At 34.4% G+C, this 20388-nt stretch overlaps 1 protein-coding gene across 1 annotated transcript in view; it reads right to left on the bottom strand.

Annotated features, from left to right (window-relative positions):
• FSIP2 (fibrous sheath interacting protein 2) overlaps window positions 1-20388 on the bottom strand; it is a 96528-nt gene that overhangs the window by 11495 nt on the left and 64645 nt on the right. The window contains 3 exon segments of the mRNA XM_047773028.1: window positions 5204-5304; window positions 7376-7876; window positions 10384-19874. Coding sequence (XP_047628984.1) covers window positions 5204-5304; window positions 7376-7876; window positions 10384-19874 — 10093 coding nt within the window.

Below are 20388 nucleotides of genomic sequence, written 5' to 3'. Positions count from 1 at the left end.
TAGTGCAGATTGAATATTTCTTAATGTGCTTTCAGGTTGTTTATTGTTAGTGTATAGAAATGTAATTATTTTTCTTTTTTCTGTGTTTTTATATCTAGCAACTTTGATTCATTCTAAAAGTTTTCTGCATGGAATCTTTAGGGTTTTCTGCATTAAAATAATATCATCTATTAACAGAGCTAATTTTATTCCTGTTTCAATTTAGGTGGCTTTTATTTCATGCCTAATTGCTCTGGCCAGGACGTCTGGTAATATGCTGAAAAGAAGTGGTGAAAGTGGACTCCCTTGTCTTTTTCCTTATTTTAGAAGAATATCCTTCAGGCTTTCACCCTGAGTATAATGTTAATTGCAGTTTTGCCATATATGGCTTTTATTATTTTGAGGGTATTTCCTCCTATTCCTAGTTTATTAAGTGTTGTTATCAGAAAAGGTGTTGAATTTTATCAAATTGTTTTTCTGCATAAATTTAGACAAGAATATGTTTTCTTCTTTCATCTTGTTAATGTATTGTATTACAGTGATTGCTTTTCATTATCTTGAAATTCCCTTGTACTACTTGGATAAATCCTCTTTAGTTGTGGTATATAATCCTTTAAGTCTTCTATTGAATTCTGTTGGCTAATATTTTGTTGAAGATTTTTGTATAAGTAGTTTCAGGAGTTGTTTTGTTTTTGAGGAGGTCTTTATCAATAGTTTGAGGAAGAATTTCAGGAACATTAGTTAATTAACATTAGTTAATTCTCCTTTAAATGTTTGCAAGAATTCACCAGTGAAACCAACCGGTCCTGAATTTTTCCTTGTTAGGAGCTGCTTAATAACTGATTCAATTTCTTTACTAGTTATAGGTTTGTTCATATTTTTTTCCTAAATCAATCTTTTTTTATAATGATTTTTATTTTTTTCCATTATAGCTGGTTTACAGTGTTCTGTCAATTTTCTATTGTACAGTATGGTGACCCAGTTACACATACTTTTTTCTCACATTATCATGCTCCATCATAAGTGACTAGACATAGTTCCCAGTGCTACACAGCAGGATCTCATTGCTAATCCATTCCAAAGGCAATAGTCTACATCTGTTAACCCCAAGCTTCCAATCCATCCCTCTCCATCCCCCTCCCCCTTGGTAACCGCAAGTCTATTCTCCAAGTCCATGAGTTTCTTTTCTGTGGAAAGGTTCATTTGTGCCATATATTATATACTCTGGTTTCTCTTCATATCCTATAAATCTTTTGCCTTTTACTAAATCAATCTTGATAGGTCATATGTTTCAGGAATTTGTCTATTTCATTTAGATTATCCAATTTGTTGGAATAAGGTTGTTCATAGTAATAATATAATCCTTTTTACTTATGTAAAATCAACTGTAATGTCCCTTCTTTCATTTATGATTTTAGCTATTTGAATCTTTTTTCCTTGCAATGTAACTAAAAGTTGGTTAATTTTATCAATCTTTTTGAAGAACCAACTCTTGGTTTCACTGATTCTCTTTATTTTTCTATTCTCTATTTTGTTTATCTCTAACCTTTATTATTTCCTTCTTTATGATAAGAGTTTGTTTTTCTTTTTCTAGGCATTTAAGGATTAATATTAGGTTGTTATTATAAGAGCTTTTTAAGTGAAGAATTTATAGCTATAAATTTCCCTCTATGCACCACTTTCAACTGCATCCTATCAGCGTTAGTATTATTGCATTTTCATTTCATTTGCCTTAAATATTTTCTAACTTCCCGTGTTTTTTCTTTGATCCACTGGTTATTTAAGAAAGTTTTAATTTCCACATATTTGTAAATTTTCAGTCTTCCTTATGCTTTTGAATTCTAATTATTTAAATTTTGATTAGAAAAGATACTTTGTATGAAATCAGTCTATTAAGATTTGTTTCCTGGCCTACATATGGTTTATCCTGGATAATGTTCCACTGAACTTCAGAAAAATATGTTTTCTGCTATTGTTGGGTGGAGTGTTCCATATGTCTGTTTGGCCCAAGTGGTTTATGCTGTTAAGCCCTCCAGATATTCTGTCTGGTTGTTCTATCAACTATTGAGAGTAGTCTATTGAATTCTCCTACTATTATTGTAGAGCTATCTATTTTTTGTCAATATTTGCTTCATATATTTTGGAACTCTCATGTTTGGTGTATATATGTTTATAATCATTATATCTTCTTAGTGAATTGACTCTTTTATCATTATATAATCTTGTCTCCTGTAACAGTTTTTTACTTAAAGTCTATTTTTTTTTGTCTTTTTGCTATTTCTTGGGCTGCTCCCGCGGCATATGGAGGTTCCCAGGCTAGGGGTCTAATCGGAGCTGTAGTCTCCAGCCTACGCCAGGGCCACAGCAACGTGGGATCCGAGCCGGGTCTGCAGCCTACACCACAGCTCACGGCAACGCTGCATCCTTAACCCACTGAGCAAGCGCAGGGAGCGCAGGGACCGAACCCACAACCTCATGGTTCCTAGTCGGATTCGTTAACCACTGCGCCACGATGGGAACTCCCTTAAAGTCTATTTTGTTTGGAATTAGTATAGCTGCTCCTGCTCTCTTTTGGCTTCTTTTTGCATGGGATATCTTTCCTCATCATTTCACTTTTTTTCTTTTGCATGCACAGCATATGGAAGTCCCAGGCCAGGGACTGAATCTGAGCTGCAGGTGCAACCTATGCCACAGCTGCAGCAACCCCAGACCCTTAACCCACTGCACTGGGCTGGGGATTGAACCCATACCTCAGCAGTGACCCTAACCCTAGCCAAGGCAGAGACAACACTGATCTTCAACCCACTGCACTACAGAGGGAACTCCTCATCATTTCACTTTCAACCTGTGTATGTCCTTATATCTAAAGTGAGTCTCTTACAGATAATATATAGTTGGATCCAATGTACAGTTTAAATCCATTCTGTCAATATCTCTTTTAATTGGAGTGTTTAATCCAATTACACCTAATTACTTCCCTTTTTTTGGTTCTCAAAATAATTATAAATTAAATACTTTTCCAGTTCAAGATGAGTATCCCCCATCCAGATTATAAGCTTCTCAAAGCCTGACTTTAGGAATCCCCTGTGGCTCAGCAGGTTAGGGCTCTGGCATTGTCACTGCTGTGGCTCATGTCACTGCCATGGTGCAGGTTCAATCCCTGGCCCAAGAACTTTCTCATGCTGCAGGCACAGCCAAAAAAACTGAGTTTAACCCTGACTTTTACTACACACTCAGCAGACATGTATTGACTGTGCCAAATGCTGTTTACAAACTAGAGGAAGATTGGAGGGGTAAGGCTGATGTGTATAGACAGAAAGGTTAAGGTTACTTCCTGGGGAATGAAGATGTTTCTTTTATCTTCTTTTTTTCCAATTAATTTAAAATAAAAGCAATACATGTCCATGGTTAAAAAAAAAAGTTTTACTATGTTTTCTGTATGTTTTATAGCTTTTCAATCCCTCATTTCCTCCACTACTGCTTTCCTTCGTGTTAGTTGATACTCTACAGATACACATTTTGATTCCCTTATTTCCTTTCAGGGTCTGTGTATGTACTTTTTTTTTCCTTCTTCAATATTCCTGACTTACTTTTAAAAGTTTTATTTCCTAAGAGTCTGATCATGTTTCTTCTCAGGGCCTTAGATGTTCTGTTGTTTTCCTCTGCCTGTAATCTCTTGCCCTAGGTGTTTATCCATCTGCAGTCCTTGCGATTTTCATGCACCTTTTGAAAACAAATTCCAATCTGCTCTCTCCACACCCAAGAGAAAACTGAGAATTTAGCAGTTTCTTCACAACTGTGCCACATCATGTTGGAGATTGGCGCTGGGCAAGGACAAGTTAAAAAAAAAAATCTGTGGAATTTCCTACCACTTTTAATGTGGGTTTTCTTTGGGCACTCACTTGGTTGTTACAGTTATTTGACTGTTTTTCAGAGCTCATAGAAAGTTGTTTTATCACTCTGTAGGTGTTTATTTTTTGTTTCTACAAGAAAGTAAGGGTGTGCTCTTTTTTGGTCTGCTATCTTACTCCAACTTGACCATTATTTGGTATTATCTGTGCCCTCTGTCTTCACTGATATAAATGACAAAAAGGTATCTGCACTACTAATTATTTAAGACAACCTGGAGTTCCCGTTGTGGCTTATCGGAAATGAATCCGACTAGCATCCATGAGGCTGCAGGTTTGATCCCTGGCCTTGCTCAGTGGGTTAAGGACCTGGCATTGCCGTGAGCTGTGGTGTAGGTTACAACATGGCTCAGATCTGGCGTTTCTATGGTGTAGGCCAGGAGTAACAGCTTCAATTCTACCCCTAGCCTGGGAACCTCCATATGCTGTGGGTATAGCCCTAAAAAGCAAAACAAACAAACAAACAAACAAACAAAAAACATTACTGCAGGAGAAAGAGGAAATGATAGGCCAGGAACAGATATTCCCAAATAATGTCAGTGTCGAAGAGAAACAATTCCATCATGCTATGTGGGAAAAAATTGTTACCAGGTAGATTTTTCTTCTATTCATATCCATTGCTTCTTCTGCAATAGAAATGGTACCTTTTCTAGGTTATGAGTATTCTTATAAACTTAAGAATGATTTTAGACAAGTTCTAACTGTTCTAGATATAATTATTAACTAAATTTCAAGTCTATGGTGTAGTTGTTCTCTCAATCCACATAGTGCAAACTTTGCTGTTATAGTCATCTAAACTTGGACTGCCTTCTCATGCAAATGCTGTCCATCCTTATAGACTTATATCAAACTCTATTGCTTCTTAGAATTCATCTCTGAATGCTCCAACTTACATGGTTCCTTCTCTTCTTTGGATTCTTCTTACTGGAAGTTACACACATTGGTACATTTGGGTACTCAAAGAGAGTTGAGAGGGAACCCTTTGGGCTGAAAGCCACTGGGTTATAATAGTATCTTTTTATATTCCAAGTTAAGAAAAACCCAAAACAGAAAACACACTAGAAAATTCTTGATCAACAAGATGGTATACTAGAAAGAATGTACAGACCAGCTAACTAAAAATGAGGGACCAAATAGAAAGGAAAGGCCTTAGGAAGTGTCCACAGTGGAGAGACAAGGGAGGGAAGGATAAGAAGGAGTGAGAGAAGGTTTAAGGCTGAATGCTTGCTCCAATCATAATTTTATCTGACACCCCATTCTTCCCATAAGTATTATTTTCATTTCAGATTTCTTTATATTACTTAAATTTCATGTACCTGGCATGTGAAATCAGATCTTCTTGGTTGTATGATGATGAACTCATAATTCTGTGTATGAAGTAATGTGTTGGCTCAGTAATAAGGTTTTTTTCTTCTTTCTGGAAAAGTGCAAACTGTATATTACATGAAATAGAATCTTATCTTCATTTTCTAACATATGTGGCATATTCTGCCCTCTAATCTATACTATAATAAAAAGTTTGAGATTACTCTTTAAAATGGATGAACCCTAAAATTCTAATTAACATGTCTCTTTCCAATATACATCTTTGGAAATAGCTAGTGAAGATAGATCCATAGTATAATATTGGGAGTTTGAATAAACTTCAGAGATAAACTTAGCAAAGATTGAAGAATATAGTTTTCCATGTCTGTACTTTAGAAATATTTTAATGATATTTTAGTTCAAAAAGAAAAGAATGCAGATACAACTGTTCAGAAGTTTGTAAAATCACTCATCTTTTTTTTTTTCCCCACTGTACAGCAAGGGGATCAAGTTATCCTTACATGTATACATTTTTCCCCCACCCTTGTTCTGTTGCAATATGAGTATCTAGACATAGTTCTCAATGCTACTCAGCAGGATCTCCTTGTAAATCTATTCTAAGTTGTGTCTGATAACCCCAAGCTCCCGATCCCTCCCACTCCCTCCCTCTCCCATCAGGCAGCCACAAGTCTATTTTCCAAGTCTATGAATTTCTTTTCTGTGGAAAGTTTCATTTGTGCTGGATATTAGATTCCAGTTATAAGTGATATCATATGGTATTTGTCTTTGTCCTCCTGGCTTATTTCACTCAGTATAAGATTCTCTAGTTCCATCCATGTTGCTGCAAATGGCATTATGTCATTCTTTTTTATGGCTGAGTAGTATTCCATTGTGTGTATATACCACATCTACCTAATCTAATCATCTGTGGATGGACATTGGGTTGCTTCCATGTCCTGGCTATTGTGAATAGTGCTGCAATGAACATGCGGGTGCATGTGTCTCTTTTAAGTAGAGTTTTGTCTGGAAAATCAGTCATCTTACTCATCATATTCTGATCTAATTTGGCGGAAGCTGTGTGTGATTTTTATGGCCATAGCTTTTATAGAATACCTTTATTGTTATGTCTATCAGAATCTCGAAATAGACTATTGTTATTGGAATAATAATAGTTACATATATAAACAATAGTTTATATAATCCACTTTGACTTTTGCTAACATTATACTATAACAATTTAATTATTTATGAAGCCAGCATTTCAGACTATGAGGTTCAAGAGAACTATTCTGTAGACTGCATCTGGTCATGCAATTACACACAGCTTCCCAACAAATAGGTCAGGATATGTGTTAAGATGATTTAACTGTGAAGCTTCTGAACTGAACAGAGTTGTATCTCCCCCCCCCCCTCTGGTTTATCTCAACTTTTGTATTAATCTGGGGATCCTGTCAAATGGATAAGTAATAGAATTGTCTCACTAGGAAGTCCTAAATCATATATACTTTCACAAAGCATCTTTTAGTATGGCTGTTTAGACAGGAACCACCCAAAGGGTCACTGAAATCCAGACCATTATGTTATGTGAGGGGTATGGAACTAGGGATGAGTTGGTACCATGGTGATGACAGAGTTTATAGACTCATTGCAAGGGTGATATTTCAAATATTTTGATTAACTTTTTAATTATGGCATATTGGCTAAGTAACTTTAAAAAAATTTGGCTATGTAATATTCTCAAGGGATGCATAGCTATTAAAATGAAAGGAATCAAACCAAGAAAATCTGAATTTGTGTGGATTTTTTTTTTTTAATTCTTCCTACCTTGGCCCACCTTCTGGTCCCACCCTACCTATTCAATAGGTATTTACCAGCCAAAATACAAGAAGGATGGAATATATTAAAAGATAGGTATAAATAACTAACTTGATTTCTCTTAAACAGCTTAAATTTTCTGTTATCTTTGGGAGTCTAACTAATCTATGTTTCTTTCCATTATCTGTTTTCTCTCAATTGGGAATTTTTTTTTTTTTTTTTTTGTGATCTCTCCTACTGTAAATATTACCAGGCTTTGGAAGAGACTGGATTTTCTTCCAATTAAGGTGCATTCTTGGGTGGAATTTCTGAAGATCTCTAATCTTTCCATAGATATTTGATCATTGACAATCATAGTTCTCACTCACCTTTGTCTGTGGCTTTTCCTCCAAAGAAGGATCTGTTTTAGTCAAGGTTCTTGAGCAGGCGGCCATGTCAAGTTCAGCAACAGTTCTTTTAACTTGCCTCTTCTTAGGTTCTATTACATGATTTGAGGTTGCTTCAGTATTTTCAACATTTGGATTGGATGTGGGCTGACAACATGTGCTTAGTGAAAAAAATTTTTTCAGGCTGCTTGCGCTTTGTGTTGGCTTGGGAGAAACAATTTTGTTTTCTACCAGTTTTGTGGCTTCTTTTACTTGATATTCAAATTTTCCTCCTACATGTTCTTCTTGTACAATCTCTCTTAAAACAACTTCGTCTTCATCAGACGTTAGCTCCTCTTCTAGGTTACTTTCTGAAATTTCTTGATCAATATCATGAGCTACTAACCGAATAATGAGTTCTTTTTTGTTTTGAACATCTTTTAAAAGTTCCACTTTGGTGATATCAGGCTTTCTTATATTCTGAAATGAATTTCTGCCAACAGCCTGGAATTGAAGGTATAAATGCATATCAAAAACAAAGGTCTCAATCATTTTTCCTGTGGTTCTATTACAATAAAGCTATTTTAATATGATTTCTAGTTTCAGTGTAAAGGTACTATTATCTTCATATGCCATGTTTACATTAGCAATATTTTTTAAAAGAGACATGAAAATTATATTTATTGGTATCCATCATTTCTTTTACATTCTGGGATTGTTTTATTAATCTACCATAGTTTACTCTGCAGTTTAAAGGAAGGTATAACACGTGTTCTTCTTCTTCTTCTATTGTTTTTTATTTTTTGGCCTAAACTTTATATTTTGTTGCATCATAATTTAATTTTTCTTTTTGTTCATCATTTACTTTGAAAGTTTTGTGACAGAGAAGACATGATAAAATTTCTAAAGTTGTAGGTAGGTCATCATAGAGAAGCCTAAGTGTACATATTTTCAACCAAAAGGTATGGTATTATCAGATATTTACTTTTAAAAATGATGAATAATAAAGACTGCGAAGGTGGTCTTTGACTCTTTAATCCCTATCAATCCACTCCTGATCCTTTGGACATATATTTCCAAAAGAATCTTCAAAACATAACAAATTATTTTTTTTCTCATCTCCCTAGTCAAACATCACTTTCAATGTCTAAAGATAGGACAAAGAAAATTATAATTAAGTAACAGATCTTGACCAGTTAAGTAGTCTTTGATGGTGCCACAGAACCTCCATACTGTTTTAATAATCCTAGATCTCAACATCACTTTGTAACTCCGTCAAACCAGTTTTTCAGATATAGGTGCCCTAAAATAGTATCTTCTATGTAAACAAAATATAGAAATAGCCTCATTAAGAATAAAACACCATCAGTTTTGATTTTGCATGTTAGTGGAGGAAACCAGTAGTTTAGAAAATCTAAAATAATTCTATATGGCTTTGGAATTTACTATATGTGCTTTTAATATATAAATGTCTAGTTGTGCCAGAAGTTTGGTATCTCAAAAGCAGAAAATTAAGCCCCGGTATGGAGCCAACAAGTCTCTACATTCTCTGATCTACTAATCTACTGTTGTTTAGTCTCTTCTCTTGTTGCTGTGCTGGAGATTGACAGCACTGGTACCCAGACTGATACAAATCATGTCTTAACAGTTAACAGGTCTGCTTCTTTGTGTTTTATTTTAGGATGGATTTTCTTCATTGTAAGAGGACAGCAGTAATTATTTTGGTTTAAATATTCTTTTCTGATTTCTATGGTCTATTAAGTGATCCAAGGAGAGAAGACTTGTAACGAAAAGTAAGATTTGTGACAAACAAGTATCCAGGTAATAAAAACTTATTTTGAGTAATGCTATTCTATAGTATGTTCATACAGGTTTTACTACTAAAGGGCTACTTATATATGAATGAAGATTACCAAATAATATGCTAATGCAATGATGGGAATCATATGGAAGAATAAATTTTAGAGCTCAAAAGGACTGTCATCCTGCTCTAAAAATAAGATTAAATTAGAATATCAGCCTATAATAATCTCATTATTTGAGTATGAAATCATCAAGCACCAATTAACATATTTAACAGCTCTGAGACCTAGGTCAATGAATTGCATGACAGTGCTGGAGAAAATTTACATGATGTAAAGTTTATGCTCTAAGAAGAATGGTTTTATAAAACTTTGCTCACTGTCCAGACCACTGATTATATCTATAAGCATACTCAGTCCTCTTATGAGTGAATACCATTGGTACAGGTGCTTTGATAAAAATCAAAATATGTAGGTCAATATAACTCTATTGGCCAGACCATCCCTTTAGCCTTGGCAGTATAGTTTCCTTCTAACAAGGACATAATTTTGGTATTGCAGTCTCAATTGATTTACATATTTAGGGCCTAAGTATGGAACTGCAGGGCAAGGTGGGGGTCTATAAGCAAGAGGAAACAAGTCATAGATATGGATGGCAGCATTAAAGCAGCTAAGTCTAGAACAAAGACAGAAGAGGAAAGAAACTTGGTACATTTTTGAAAGAATAGAGGGACTTACAGAAAGGTGATAAATTAAATTGAAATAACAAGAAACAAGTATAAGATTTTGTAGTCTGAAGTTTGTTGATAAATGTTGCTAAAAGTAAAAGTAGCAGCATTACTACTTTTAAGATGTAGAGCCTTAAGTTTCAAACATCTATTTTAGATAGTTTTATAATTTAAGTCAGCCTGATTTTCCTGTTAAGAGTATGTCCTTCTATTCATCCTCATTATTTTTAAAAGCCAATTTAAATAGATTGTCTTAGGAAAACTAGCCTGAGACCTTTAGAATGAGCCATGGAGTTGATATGGCAAGCCCCAGTAAATCCTGTACTCTACAGATGAACTTGTGCAACCAATTTTCCTATTGGGCTGAGCAATGACAACAACAAAAAAAATACATTCCCATGTATCTATTTGAAAAAAGGGAATCACGGAACCATGTCTCACTATTCTTTTTTTTTTTTTTTCTGTCGCTTTTTGTACTTACCTCAAAGGGTTTTACATCTAGTCGTCCTGTATTCTTCAATGAGGTACGTCTCTCTCTCTTTAACTGTCCTATTTTAGATGTGTCTGAGAAGTAACTTCTTCCACTTACTGATGCTCTTCTCAGTTCTTCTATGCTGTGTCCAGTTTTTTTTAAACATTCCATCTCAAGTTTCTCAAGAGGTTGAGTTTTTACAGAAATGACTGCTAAGTGTTCTGAGACAATGTTTGGATCTATTTTGAGTGGTTTATTCCCAACATGTGGAACTATTTTAATTGGAGAATCCTCTACAATTGAATCTCTTTCTAACTCTACATTGTCTAAGTCTGGAATCATTTCAATAGCATGCTCTTGTGCCTTTTGAACAATTCTATTAATGTCTAGATCTCTAAAGAGGCCAACATTTGAATTCTTCAGCCTAACTGTATCTAAGGGGAAATCTGAGACTCCACTAATAATTAAACTAGCCACTTTTTTAGGGAAAACTCTGTTTGTATTTTTTATATCATAATAAAGTTCTTTACGGGTTCCAGATTGTTGTAGTACATTACTATAAATAGAATCAATAACCTGAGAAATCATTTCTATACTTTCTGGATTTAAAAGGTGTTCTTCAGAATCAGCAGCAACAAGATTAATATTACTTTTGGAAATTTCAGCTGTTACAGATTTTGTCAGTTGAGATGCGATTTTATTTAACTCAGGCTTTGATAAGTTTTTTGCATGTTTGCTTGAGGCACATGGCAACCTTACTATTTTAGCCAAGAACAAGGCCAATGCCTCCTCTAAAAACGTGGCATCTAACATGCCTTTTTTGGATGAAGGCTTTTCTTGGGACTTAAATTCATCGACCATTTTGACCACTTTTTCCATAATTTTAACAGCTTCCAGAACTAATTCTGAACTTGATAATGCTTCCTCTACTTGAGGCTGAAATTCAGAATTGGAAATTTCTTTCACCATTAAAAAGCCTATTATATCAGAGAGGACGTTACTGTTACCCATTAAATATTTAAATATGGAAATATGTGAGCCAGAGTGCTTTAAAATATTGGTATAAACAGAATTAACTACTTTTTCTATAGTTTCATTGTCAGCCAAAGGTACAGTAAGCAATTCCTTAGCTGGTGATATGACTTTAATCTTACTTTTGGAGATGAATTCTTGTATTGAATTTAATATTTTTAAGGTTATTTTTTGCATTTCATTTTCTAGAGATTTGGATCTTTCCTTATCCACTTTAGGAAACATATATAAAAGTTTCGATAAAAATTTTACAGCAATTTCTTCTATTACATTATAAGGCAGTGTACGAGCATGTGATGGTTGAGGCTGAGGAACATCAGCAGTTTGAATAACATCTTTAAGAATATTTTCAACAACACTGTCAACTTCTGTACACTGCTTTGGAGTCAGCTCTCCAGAAAAGTATTTCTGCAACTGATTGCCAGTCACTTCTCGTAGAATTAAGTCAACTATGGTTTCTGAAAGAATTCTACATCCACTGATTACACAATTTTTTACAATCTCTTGCGATCCAAACTGTGACAAGAGATTATTATAAAGAGATTGAACCACTAATTGAATAATTTCATCATCATTGGGATGTAAAGATTCCACATACTGTATAATCATATCTTCATCTTTGGAGATCTCCGTTGTAACTGTACATAGTAACTTCATTTGAAGGAAATCTAGTTCTGTGAGCCAGTTGCCCTCAGATGTTTCTGCTTTGGTGTCAGATACTGTTGAGAAAATTTTAGATAAAAGAGCAGAAATCACATTCTCTAAAAATTCATGAGGCAGCATGATGGTGTATGGTGATGATGTTTGGGATTCTTTGCTGGCTGTTTGAGCCACTTTTTGGACCTTTTTAACAATGTCCTTTGTTTCCAGAGGCAAACATGATGAAGCTGGAACCTTGTCACACAATATCAAATTAAGCTTGTGTTGAAAAATTTCATTTATCACTGCACTAGTTAGTCTTCTTGCTAAATTTCCACCATTACTCTTAATATTCTTACAAATGGAGTCTTGAGATCTATATTCCTTCAAAATATTGCATACAGAGGCGTGAACAACTTTGTTGACCAATGTTTTATCTGGTGATGGCATTTTATTTAGGGAAAATGTCTTATTTGAAGAGGGTTTTTCAGTCATTTTATACATGTTATCCACAGATACTTTCTCATTGTTGGGTAATGCTTCATCTCTATTTGATTCTGTATGCCTGGGAGGTTCTTTAGGAACTGATGACACTTTATCTACAGGTGAAAAAAACTGATTTTCCTCATTTGGCCTAAATACCTTAATTTGAGCATCTGAAAACTCCTTTAACAGTGAATCAATAAGTTTCATAGCTGTGTCATAGAGTTCAGTTTGATTCTTATCATCACTTACATTTTGACATCTATCATATGTTTGTGCTTCTGCCGAGGAAGAAAAGATCAATTTGTTAACCATTTCGGTGACAACATCTTCCAAAAATTTAGCAGGAAGAAATCCAGGTATACTTTTTGGTGGGGAGTGAGGACTGTTTGATTTACCAGGCTCCTTTTTAATCTCCTTAACTTTCTCGCTTTCTCTCTTTTCCCCTCTCTCTTTCTTTTCCTCCCACCCTTTTTCTATTTCTCTTGCTCTGTCTTTTTCTTTTTTCTCTTTGGCAGGGAGATTTTTGTTAATTGAGAGGGATAAATCTTTTTTTGCAACAGACTGGGCAGAATCCTTGCCAACCTCTTGAATTGTGGGCAGTGCTGTATCACTTGGGAGACTGTGGAGTTTTGAATAATCTGCTGATTCTTGAGAATGATACAGTTCTAAAATATTGTCATAAATATTTTCTATGACATTTTGAACACATTCATAATCTGAGCATTGTTCCTTATTTTTATCTATTTGAGCTGGAGAGTCTTTCTTCTCGTCATTGTTTGGCTCTTTGGTAACTGTTTTCAAAGTTTTCTCTGTTGCAGTCTCTGTATTTCTCACTTTGGATGTCAAAGAAGATACCTTAAAGAGCTTGTCTTCTTTTTCTAATGAATTTTCTCTTGTTTTGTCAATCTTCTTTTCACTGTCTATTTCAAAATATGGCCCAAGTATTTCCTTTTCATGTTTTGTATCATCAATACCTACTAAAAATTGTTTGTGTACCTCATTAATTTGGCCATCCTTATCATTTGAAGCTGATATGATTTTCTTCTCTATTTGATTATTTTTAAGTGTTATCCTTAAATGCGGCCCCTGTGTGTCTTTACTTTTCACACTAGTTGTTGGATACATAACTTCTGATAAATTGTATTTTTGAATTGGAATTCCCACTTTCTTTTCATTCTCTTTCTTTTTATTTGCAACACCTGACCCTGGTAAGTTAACCATGTTGTTTTTCATAATTCTAGTTACAGAGGTAAGTACTGGATCTTGGATGTCATCTCTTTTCATTGATGTCTCCTTAGTTTTGAAACTTTTCATTTTATTTTTTGTGCTTCTATCTATTTCCAAAGTATCCAATAAATTTTTCTTGTCTGAGGTTAGAGATATGTGTTTGTATGACTGTTCTGGTAATGCAGGTTGGTTCTCTTTTAAGCATCTGTTTATCTGTACAGAGGTTTTATGTGGAAGGTGTTTAATCCTTTGGATAATGTTATCTGGATTTAGAAATGAAAAGAAGGTAGAAGACCAGTCTCCTGAAAAAAGTGGTTGAATTTTGAAAGCAGAGATTGCCTTCTGGGCTAAAGCAGCAATCATTTCTAGAATAATGTTATTTTTATCCTCCTTCTGAATATTATTAGATCCATATTCTCCTAAGAACTGATCATAAACAAAATTGGATATCTTATCAACTGTCACTTTATCAATTGGTGGAAAAGAAAGCATTTCTTCAGCATTTGGTAGAACTTTAATTTCACTTTTCCTAAATTCCCCTATTAGAGAGTTCACAAATTCTACAGCCAAACTTACAATGTCTGGCTCTGGTGTTTCTTTTTTCTTAGAATCTTCAGTAATACTTGGAAGAGAATAAAATTTGTGAACAAGGTCAACAATTACATCCTCCAAAAATGTAGCTGAATATAGAGAAGACTGTCTCTTTTCTTTATCAGGTTTACTAGGTACAGAGACATGGTCATAATTAGATAAGTTACTGGAAGGTGATTCTTCACCATGTAAAAATGGCTGCAGGTGATGATCCATGATTTCCTTCATAATGAAACCAGCTATTTTACTGAGGAATGAGCCTCCTTTTTTGTTTGCATCTTTCTGGGCTTCAGCTTGAAATTCATATTTTTTCAAAATATTATTACATATAGAGTCAACCAAATTCTCAATCACTTCTAATTGCATACTTTCTGCATTTTCCTCTGCAGTAGCAAGACGAATCTCATGTTCAGAAATTTCTTTGATAATTTCATCAGTCAGTTTTGATGCAGCATCCACAAACTCATCATCTGGGGGAATCTCTTCCTCTTTTAGTTCACTTTCAGTGTCAGCTGAAGGGAAGATATGCACTAAGAGCTTGTAAATCATATCTTCTAAAAGAGAACGTGGCAGCACCGTAACCCATGATGGCAAGGCATGGCTATCCCTCATGATGACACTGAGCACCTTTCTGATGATTTTATCAGTTCGAGGGGAAGAACAGGAAGACAACACTAATTGTCCTGAAACTAATGACTGTACCTGATAATCATAAATTTCTTCCAAAATCAGATTATATATTTTTCTTCCAAAACAAACAGTGTCACTTTGTATAGCCCTGTACACTTGAATCAGAGATTTATATTCATCTAATATTTTTTCGTAAATTTGAGTGACTGTTTTTTGAACCACTTCTTTGTATCTTTCTGAAAACCACATATCATCATCAAAATTATCTGCAAGTAAAATCTCTGATGTGGTAAACTCCAGAACAATTGATTTTACTAATGCTGTAACAATGCCAGTAATTTTGGCTTTTACTGTATCTGGGTTTTCAGCAGTCAAGACATTATGTGAGAATGCATAAAGGAGTTTACATAAAAGTTCAGATATTACTTCCTCCAAAAAGACAGCTGAGTTGACAATGAAAGACAACTCTTTTTGTTTAGGATCTATTTCATCCTGTTTATAAGTTTGATCTACTGCAGCTGAAAGAGTTTTATCTCCAGACAAAAATGACTGAAGATGATAGTTAAAGATTTCTTTTATTATAAAACTTGCTATTTTTGAAACAGGTATGTTATTTATACCTTTTTTATCTTTTGTAAGAGACTTGCATATATTTGAATATGAAAGATCAGCATAAATGGAATCAACCATGGACTGGATATCTTTTTCTGACATCATACTTTGTTTTTCATTCCCATGTTTAATAATACATATTGCATGTTTTGAAATTATTGACATAATTTCATTTATCAGTTTTTTGACTGCATTACTTAAGTCTGAATGAGCGGTATCTGGGCATTCTGTACCTAAGGCCAGTGGACTCATCTGAGATATAAGCTGAGACACAATTTTTTCCAAATGAGTATGAGATAACATAGTAGTATAGATTGCTGAAGGCTGTCTTTGGAGTCTTGATTTAGTAATATTGCATTGAACTTTCTTCATCAATATATCAGTATTAAGTTTGGATTGTGACTCAAAAGGAAGATTTTTTGCAAGATTTGGATCAATTTGGAAATCAGAAGTTTTGGCCAGGATGTTTTTAGCTATCCTTGTAGCCAGTGTCTTTATGTCATTTAGAAAACCTTTATCAGGTGTTATTTCCATTTCATATTCTTGCAAAACTTTGCTGTATACCATGTCAATAATGTGTTTGACTACATCTTTCTTCACTGGAGTCAAACATAATTTTTCCTCAGCATTTTCCAAAATGCTAATTTGGGCTTTTGAGAATTCTTCTGTTATGAAATGTATGAGTTTTTCAGCTTTATCAAATAGTTCATCTTCTGACTCTCTTACTGATTCTGTTTGTACAATGCCTAACACCCTGTGGAATATTTTGCTTAAAACCCCAGAAACCACATCTTCCAAAAATGTTGAGGAATAAACACTGGTATAAAACCATTCCCTTCTCTCATGGCCAAAATATGTGCGTGATGAAGAAGGTAATGACTTTCCATCTACAAATGGCTGAAGATGTTGTTGACAGATATGTTTAATCATAAAACCTGCTATTCTATCAATAAGAACATCATTACTACTTGTGATATTTTGCTCAACTGATGCTTGAGACTCAGAGTTTTGTGAAATATTTTTGAATACTGAGTCAATGAGATGTTGAACATCATCTTCGGAATAAATAAACCTGGTTTCTTCTTCCTCTCTTGAAAATCGAATTTCATGCTGGGAAATTTTCATCCTAATATCACTAATTATATTTGAAGCAATTTCATTGAAATTAATTTTTGATTTGTCTTTTGGAGGTTCTCCGTTTGGCACAATGCTAGATGCAGAAGGAAAAATTTTAGATAATAGTACTCTGATCATGTCTTCTAAAAATGTGTATGGCAGCAAGGTGTTATATGGAGATAAACTCTGACTTGACTTGTCAGATCTACTGATGTTACTGAGAACATCCTGAATGATATTTTCAGCTGCTGAAATAGAATATGAAGATGATGACAAATCCCCACAAAACAGTGGATGAAGGAGGTAATCTGCAATAGCTGCTACAACTAAGTTGGCAATTTTTTCGACAAAAATATCACTGTCTTTGGACTCCTTAAAAACCTCAGGATCTAGTCCATGCTGTTTCAGAACATTTCTATAGACTGAGGTCACAAGTTCATCTACAATATCTGTACCAGCAGAAGGGTAAGACTGTTCCTTGTCATAATATAGAATGTGAAATTTAGCTTTGTCAAAATGATTATTTATTGAGTTTACTATTTTTTGAGTCATGTTTTCCAGCTCAGTTTCAGTGTTGTGCTTTGGACTGAAAATCTTTGATAGCAGTCTGGCAACAATTTCCCCTACAAATGTCTCAGGGTATATACCTGAGGGTAATGGCGTCTGGGGTCTGTGGGACTCTATAGCTTCTCTGAGAACCTGCTTAACCATATTTGATATTGCATCTGATGGAGTCTCTGGGCGAGGTAAATCTTCTCCACACAAAAATGGTTGAAGATGATTTTCAATAATCTCTTGGATAATAAAACTAGCTATTCGGTCAACCATAAAGGAGCTTCGGCTGACTATACTTTTCTGTATTGAAACAAGAGAGTCAGATGTTTGCACAATATTACTATAAACAGAATCCACCATCTTCTGGAGGTTTTTTCCTGTATATAAATATTGATCATCATATATAGTGAACCAAATTTTATGTTTTGAAATGGCTGATATAACCTTATTTATTATACAGGTAGACATTTCATTAAAATCTGAACATGTAAAATATTTTTTTTTCAAATAGGAAGCATTACTGGGTGGAGGAATAAGTTGAGATAAAAGTCTTCTGGTGATATCTTCTAAAAATGAGTGTGATAACATGGTACTATAGCCTTTTGAAGATCTAGGTTGGAAAGCAAATTCTCTCAGGTTAATTAGAAGTTTCTGTAGTATAATTTCGGCATTGAGAGAATGATATGAATTATGTAAGAGCTTTCCCTTGAAGCAGGATGGGAGTTGGTAGTCTAAAATCTCTAACAATATGCTATTAGTTATTTGCTCGGCTATTGAAGTATTGTCACATGCCGGGTTATTACCACAGCTCACTTTCAATTTATATTGCTGTAAAACATCATAATAAACCGAGTCAACAATCCTACTAACAGTTTCTTTATGAATTGGTGGAAAACAGAGTCTTTCTTCAGAATTCCGTAAAACAGTGACTCGTGCCTTATTAAACTCATTCACTACACTGTTGACAAATAATGCATTCATCTCATTGAGATGGGCCTCGGTGATGTTTTCATCTTTGCCCCAAAGTGAAATACAGAGATTAAAAAACAGTTCTGAAATTATTTCCTCCAAAAATGTGGCTGAATAAACACCTGTATTCATATCTCCTGGATATAGCTTATTATTGATGGCTACTGTATCCATATCCTTTGTTCCTTGTCTTTTAAGGGGTGAAACATGAGAGAAATTTACTGAATATTTCTTGCCAAATGGTGCCTGTATTTTGGAGCTAACTACTCTGGGATTATTCGGGGGTCCTATCAAAGCATCACAATCATAATTCACAAATCCTAAAGAACCTTTACCCTGCCCAAATTCCATTAATTCTGGCCTTTTTGCATTTATGAAGTTAGACTGAATTTCTCTTGCTCCATACTTCGAATGCATGTTTGCAGAAGGTGGACTCTGGGGGAGTTGTATACTGTGAGATAATTTGTCCATCATTGATTTAACCAAGCTATGGGAAATAATAGTTAGCATAGAGTCTGATGATAATAAATCTTGATCCATTTCTGCTATATTTTCCAAAATGTCTGACATATAATCTCCTTGAAATTGTTCACAATCCATTGCTCCCTTACAGTAATCAGATTCTTCTTCTTCTACACTTTGAAGTATTTTTAAAAGTTGACATTCTTCTGCTGATATCTCTTCAGAAAGAGGGCTATTATCAAGAAAGACAGAGTTTGTGCATTTTTCTAAAAGTGTTCTAATGAGTTTCTCACACACAACATTGAGAAGGAAAACTGATTTGGGAGTGAGCCCTAAGTTATTTCCAAGTATGCTACTACTTTGCTGATCATTTGGTGATGAGAAAAATATTCTTGCTTTATCAGAATCCATAGCCTTACCTGACTGTTCATCTGGTAAAAACAAATCCAAAACAATACTAAAAACTTTGTTGACTACTTCTTTGGATTCCTGAGTTTTTAAGCTACCAGCAAGACTACCTAACTTATATGCCAGATAACTTAATTTATTTTTTTGAATGATATGATCCATTTGGTGAGTAGATGATTCCAAGTCTCTGGACCCTGTTTGTCTTTTCATGGTAATTTTTTTGTTGCAAGTGGGCATACTGTTACTTCTAAGCATGGGAAATTGTTTATTTCTTCCATTATTTTCAAGGTGATGATTTAACCCTATTTCTTTGGACAGTACACGAATCACACCTACTAAGAGATCCTGAAAGAGACCATCAAAGTCACTAGCAGTGACTCCTGGGCAGTAAATGTACTTTGTTTTTAATGAAAACATTTGCTGCTCAATGTCAGTCTGTATGATGTTCCTATTTAAAAGGATTTCTGTAATGACTTCAGAAATACTTAGAGCAAGTTCTCCAACAGAAACTGACCTACTCTCAAACACTTGAGAATCAATTGAAATAATTGTGTTAAATGAAGCATTTTGTCTTTCCCATGCTTTCCCTTTTTCTCTGCCATCTTTGGTGCTATCAGAAATGCTTGAAATTAAATGGCAAATGACAGAGTCAGTGAGATATTCACAAAATTGATAAAGTGAAGAATCATTGTATATGCTTCTTAGAGGCTGTTTTGATTCACATTTTTTCCTTGACAATGTGGAAACAATAGACACCTTCTCCTCACTGGAAACTTAAAAAAAGAAAACATTATAATTTTAGCATGCCCTAAGGAAAATATGGAAAATAAACATATTCATAATTATTTACATATGAATTTCACCCTTGGAACACCTCACTAAAGAAAAATCTTTTCTTTTGGGTTTTCTTCAGATACTGAGGAAAGATAATGAGTTTTTTAAAGATACTTACTTCCCACCTATGGAATCTTAATTTTAGCCATAAAGTTGAGAAAATAACCCTCAATAATTCAAATCTCTAATTTTAGTGCTGCTATATGTCTTGCTTAGATAGTTAAGAGGCTCTAAGAAACTGGAAATTCTGGGGTAGATAAATGATTTCTAAGTATAGTGTTATATACTAGCATGTCTGCACTGATCTCTAGAGACCTCATATAATTATTTTAAAAAAATATTTTTAGTCAAAACATTAAATGTTATGTATAACTTTTAGGAAGCTAAGGAGTTGTGTTGCAACAACAACTTGACTGAAATAAAAGTGCTAACTTTAGAAGAGTTAGGGATAGA

This window comes from Phacochoerus africanus, chromosome 3 (genome assembly GCF_016906955.1).
Source record: "Phacochoerus africanus isolate WHEZ1 chromosome 3, ROS_Pafr_v1, whole genome shotgun sequence".
NCBI classification, from domain to species: domain Eukaryota; kingdom Metazoa; phylum Chordata; class Mammalia; order Artiodactyla; family Suidae; genus Phacochoerus; species Phacochoerus africanus.
Note: the sequence above shows the minus strand (reverse complement) of the source record. Positions and strands in the feature narration are given on the sequence as shown.